General features: G+C 41.7%; 1 protein-coding gene across 1 annotated transcript; it reads right to left on the reverse strand.

Moving 5' to 3' along the window:
- Positions 1-1,354: 1,354 nt before the first annotated feature.
- On the reverse strand, positions 1,355-2,022 carry LOC119305415 (non-specific lipid-transfer protein). The gene is made up of 2 exons (XM_037581932.1): positions 1,620-2,022; positions 1,355-1,529 (listed from the first exon to the last, which is right to left on the reverse strand). Exons 1-2 carry the CDS (start codon positions 1,961-1,963, stop codon positions 1,523-1,525), a joined length of 351 nt encoding a protein of 116 aa, XP_037437829.1. The 5' UTR covers positions 1,964-2,022; the 3' UTR covers positions 1,355-1,522.
- Between the last annotated feature and the right edge of the window lie 3,931 nt (positions 2,023-5,953).

The following is a 5,953-nucleotide window of genomic DNA, read 5'->3' on the forward strand; positions in this document are numbered from 1 at the left end:
ATGCTGACGTGTGGATGCCTTTTGGTCCCGGTTGGTGCCACCAACCGGGACCAAAGGCCCCCCTGCCTGGGCTCGGCGCACCGGCCACGTGGAGGACCATCTGTCCCGGTTCGTGTTAGAATCGGGACTAAAGGGGGGATGTATTAGTAACGGCCCATTAATCCCGGTTCATGAACCGGGACTAAAGACCCTTACGAACCGGGACTAATGGGTGGTTTTCTACTAGTGTTTATAGCAAGCTTGAATCCCTAATTTCGATCCAGATTAAAGAAACATATGGTCTCCAGTTAACTAATTCATAAAGGTATATATATGATACTACGATCCTAGAGCACATAAGTAATTTATTAGTTCGTCTATCCGAAATTAGTTGACGTTTCAAAAACGCTTTTACATTATCCTCAAACTAAAATGGACCGTTCATTCTTCCTAATCCAATGATTGATATTGACTCATACTCCACTTCCAATGTTAGAGAGTACCACCACTAAAAACAAGAAAGTACCATGACATGAGGGTTAAATATTAATTTGACAATATATCTAAGTTCATGCGTAATTTCTGTGGCGGCAATGCGCGGCTATTCGGCCGGCGGAATGGGTGGGCAGCCACATGCTCCGAGTGCTGAAGCCACAACCTGCATGCCCGTAGGCGGTGAGCCATGGACGGGGCCGATGGAGCCGTAGATTATACAAGAAACTCCTATGCAGATCATCATCTTTCTCGTCTGAATTCGTTTTAAGAAATTCTTTCCCATCAGAATCTTCCGAGCGACATGCCTCTTCTGATGATCTATAATTCAGCCCTAAATTAAATCTTTCTGACGGTGACACTTATCCAATCCAGACGGTATCTATCGTTGATGGAAACTCCACACTACAACATGTTTTATTCGCCTCAAATTACCATACATCCTATAGTGATCAACTTTCTGTTTTTTGAAGAAACACATGATTGATGGGTCACTGGTCGCACGGCGAAGAAAGTGCCTCCGGCGGCGGCTGCGCGGCTAGCTGCATGCGCTTGATTAGGCTGCTGGATTTGGGAACCTAGATTAAAGATTGGAAAACAACACTGCAAACCAACGGATGGATTTGATCGGTACTCCCACACTACTCCCGGGAATACCGGGTACCCTAAAAAAGCTCACGCTTAAAAGGATATGCCTATCATTAAAGTATGTCTAGATATATCCGTTTGAACGCCAACTAATACCGGATGGAAGGAGTATATGACAGGCGAACGTGAGGAAACAAAGATAAGTCACACGCTGAACAGAACGAGTTGTATTTATTAAAGTCCATAAACACTGGGAGTGCCCATGGTACAAACTCTCAACTCTCAGGTACACAGATACTGATCTCCTCCAGAGGAGTACCAGCAAGCCAGCTGGAGAGAGTTCTTATTCATATTCAGTATAAACTCGCATAACTAGTGACCATACTACATAGGGATAGAGGCTGCGCGCTTCAACTCCACGTGGATGGATGAGCTGAGCACCAGCTTGACGGATCGTCGCCCATTACACCCTGCAGTGCAAAGATTTGATTAATGTTAATATCAATAAATTTTACGTGGATGAGTGTTCATATATATATGCTTGCATGTGAATTAATCACCTGCTGCAGTCGATGTTGAGACTGATGGTGTATGGGAGGTTGACACCGCACTTGGGGGGGATGCTGCGGGCGTTGTCCTCGTTGAGATTGTGGATGCCACGAGCGATCCCCTTGAGGCAGTTGCAAGCGCTTTGGCGATCGCTCTGGGATCGCGCCTGGTTATGGAGGTTCTTGACGCCGTCGCAGCACTGCCCAGACGGGCCGGGGCCGCCCTGAACGTAGCTCAGGCAGGGTCTCACCAAGCTGTCAACGTGGCCGCAGTCGATGGCCACGGCAGCGCGCGGGACCGCCGCGAGCATGAGCACCAAGGCGACGGCCATGAGCATTACCTGAGCGCGGGCCATGATCACTTCTTGGTCTGTAGCTAACAGTGCACCGTATTAGCTAGTGATGATTGGGTGGAGAGATGAGCAACTCGTGGTTGTGTGGAGAATGTAGGGAAGAATGGAGGGGCTTAAATAGGGGTTCGAGCGAGAGATGCGTGGATGGTTTAGTCGCTGGTGCAGCAGGACCCCTTTTTCTTTTTCCCTTCCGAAGGATGGCCCAAGCTTGCAGCTGGGCTTTGGAAGCATGCATTATCACTGAAATCATAATGGTGTGTTTAGAACTGGATGCAATCGTCCCTTGGATCCTCAATTTGCAGATACCCCGCGCAAGGGCAACATCTTTAATATGTCAAATTATTTTTTCAAGTGAATCTTCAACTCCAATAATTTTGGGAAATGAATTTATAAAACCAGACGGTATTAAATATTGGCACTTCCTTCACATATGCAATTTTTTCTGGCAAAGTGATGAACATAAGCGGAAGTATAGGTTAACCAAGTGGGAAGTTTACCCACACACACACAAAAAAAAAACAAGTGGGAAGTTTTGTGTCATCCATGGGACCAAAGGCTCTCGGTATTGAGGATCTTCATATTAAAAACACATGGTTGCTTAACAAATGTCTTTTCAAGCTACTTTATTGAAACTAGTATGGCAAGAAGTACTTCCTAACAAATACCTCCGGTCTAAAACTCTTTCTCTAGACAAGCCTACGGACTCGCCAGTTGGAAAGGTTTGATTAGAGTGAAAGAGGATCTTTTTGTTAGTAGGGGGTCATTCGTCGTTGGGATTGGATAAAGTACGAGATTTTGGAAAGGCATCTGGTTGGGGGATACACCCCTTTGTGTTGTGAGATGCGGAGCTTCCACGGGCCCTAACTAGGGATAAAATGGACATCGTGGCTCCATTGGGACAGTACGTCGATGGGGTCTACCTATCAAAACACGGTATGTCTTTTGTTGGAAACGGACTTCCCCTGGATCTTTACTGTCAAGTTTATGTGTGTGAAGCTCGTTAACTGAAGCCCTAGCTTTTTGCTCTAAATACGTGGAAACTTATAGTACCATAAAAAGTCATGATTTTCGTGTGGTACATACAAAGAAGAGACGTCTTAATGAAAGAGGACTTCGAGCAGCTGGAATGTATAGGTAGAAATCAGTTTTCTTTTTGTGATCACCACAAAATGGTTCAACACTTATTCCTTTATTGCCCCCTTCAATGATCCTCTGGCGAACCATTTATGTGGCTTCTAGAACCAATATGTTTGTTAATTGGTTGAATGTTATTCATCCTAGACTAAAGGCACATATGCACATAGGTGTATGTGCCATGGAATTGTAGGAATGATTATGTTTTTAATAGGATGAAAATTCCAACAATTTTGCTTGTCATCTACTGAGCCATTAGCTGGCTCCATACATGGTCCTCTCTTCGGTGTGTGGAGGTGTGGGAGTCGATGTTATTTGGGTGCAATTAACAGGAGTTGGTCGATGGGGCTATGGCCAACCATTTTCGGTGGCATTCCTGTAATAAGATAGCTGGAGCATAAGTGTCTTCTGTAATATGGTGTGATCTCAATGTTCACATACTTTTGGCTTACAGTCTTTATGTCATTTTTATTCTTAAACTCTTAATGTTGATTATTGTGCAATGGTACGATGATTTTGTGCCTCAACTGACGTAGAAGCCGGGGGATCTTTCAATCTTACTTCAAAAGAAAGGTTACTCCCTTTAGCCTGTGAAATGATTTTGATTTGGTCATCGGAAAATACTGAGGGAAATACATGTTACATAAACACACCTTGGGATAATCTTACACATATATGTTTTAAATAGTGGTTATCAAGTTTTTCAAATTCGACTCAATGCCCAATATTTGAAATCACACGTTCTTTTTACAAATCGTTGGAAACTTTATGCTTTATAAAATAAATCATCTAATGCCAAGACCTAATGATTTTATTAACATTCAAGACATTTTGTCCTCATTTGGTAACTGCAATGCAAAATAAAGAATTTGGGTATGTAAACATGTGATATCTAGAGAGTATATGCCAAGATGCATAAGTCATGGGTAAAGATAACTCAATCAATATTGCTCATGTAGCTGATTAGACAACCTGTACTGAATTTGTGCATTTGAATACCCCTTCAAATGAATAGAAAGTTACTCCGGTTCCATATCTGAATATCTCCTCAATGGTTACGTTCCTCCAGATTGTCGGAGTTAATTTATAAGATATTATTTAGGACAGGTACGGTCCTATTTCAAAACCAAGAAGTCATTCGATTACATGAAGGGCACTACCAACTTATTATGGCTATGTATACTTCTAGTTTATCATGATTACCATCTAATTCACCAACTTTTTCACTTATTCTCATAGATGGTGCCAATCTCTATGTATTTATTTTGTGTGTGTTATCTTGGGATTGTAGGATGTCCATATGATTTCATTAGCATTCAAATAGTACCAAAAATGTACCATAGTGACAAAATACATTTCTCAGCACAAACCGTCTATGGCTGAGTAGTTAGCTAGTGATCTATAAGGTCCTTGCTTTAGAAAGCAGTTGTTGCATTTAACTATTTTAGTTGTAAAACCCAAGCTTTGACGAATGTACTATCTAATACTCCAAAATCAGCGACACTTATTTTGGGGCGGAGGGAATATGTAATAAAGGTATGTGTTAATCACGGCCAAAAAACAGTAGCAAACTATAGGAAGTAAACAATTACTCAAATTATATGACCCATGTTCTAGTCTCGCTAGTAGATATATAGTCAAGTATTTTTTTTTGTTTGAGGTGTTAAATACTCAAGGATTACTTAATCATGGTGGAAGAAAATGAAAGACACTAATTATGTTTGATCTGGTGATTGTTGAGATCCTTTGCTCGATTTGATGCAACAAATTCTTAACTTCGAAGGAAAGAAAAAAGACATTTTATAAGAGATTTATAATCACTCAGCCTTGTTTGTCATAAGTATACTCCTTTCATTCCAATGAATAAGGCGTGCACGTATTTCAAAATTCAACATTGACCATAAATTAGACCATTCAAATGTGGATTATATGCAATAAAAAATATATACACTTGAAATTGCATTGAAGGAAGTTTCTAGTAATATAATTTTGAAGTCAAAAACATATTATTCATCTAATTTATGATCAAAGTTAGATTTTAAGAAGTGTATGCGCCTTATTCATTGAACGGATGGAGTAATTTTTTAACCCATCAAACTCCATCTCTTTGAATGTGAAGAGAGGGCATGTTATAATGTTAAGAGATGTTAAGAGATGTCAAGATAGATCAAACTTGATTTGAGAAGAGTTCGTATAAAGAAGATCAAGATAGACCAAACTTGATATGAGCTTTCATATAAAAAGATCGAAGGATCATAATATCACCAAAGAATGGACATGGATGCCTGAAAGTTAGACATCCACTGCATCCGTCGCTAGCTATGGTCACTACGATCGTGTACGTACAAGATGATAATCCAGACGTATAGGCCGGTGACCGCTAATATATCTTAGCTACCTACCATGTTGCCACACGGATTAAATGTGCCGCGCCACGCGTCCACTCGTTCGAACGATACGTGTACTGTACTCGTATGCAACGACGCACGCACGTTTATCCGTAGAGCTGCGGACATGCGGCGACATACGTACGGGCATGCATATGGAGCGGTGCAACTTAGCTAGCAGCTCGTCATCTTTTCTGTACATATGCACGTATTTTCGCTTCATCTTGTTGGGGCGATGATGGCCAGGCAGTTCTGGTAGCTTATGCATGCTTCTAGCTAGCTCCACCAAAGAAGCGAGACGAGATTGATATAGCTCGCCGCCTTCCGTTCTACCTACACCTCGACCTCGCTGACGATAGTTAGGTAGCGTGGCAAGCTGACTAAGCTAGCTACTGACACGTACTGCCCCTTAAAAGAAAAAAAAAGAAAGAAAACGATAATTTAATTCCGTGCCCAGGCTCATCTACCTGAT

Source organism: Triticum dicoccoides, chromosome 5B, assembly GCF_002162155.2.
Source record: "Triticum dicoccoides isolate Atlit2015 ecotype Zavitan chromosome 5B, WEW_v2.0, whole genome shotgun sequence".
Classification (NCBI taxonomy): Eukaryota; Viridiplantae; Streptophyta; class Magnoliopsida; order Poales; family Poaceae; genus Triticum; species Triticum dicoccoides.

Bases quoted from the DNA above. Each gene is read 5' to 3' on its own strand.
- LOC119305415 (XM_037581932.1), bottom strand. From the start codon at position 1,963: ATGGCCCGCGCTCAGGTAATGCTCATGGCCGTCGCCTTGGTGCTCATG.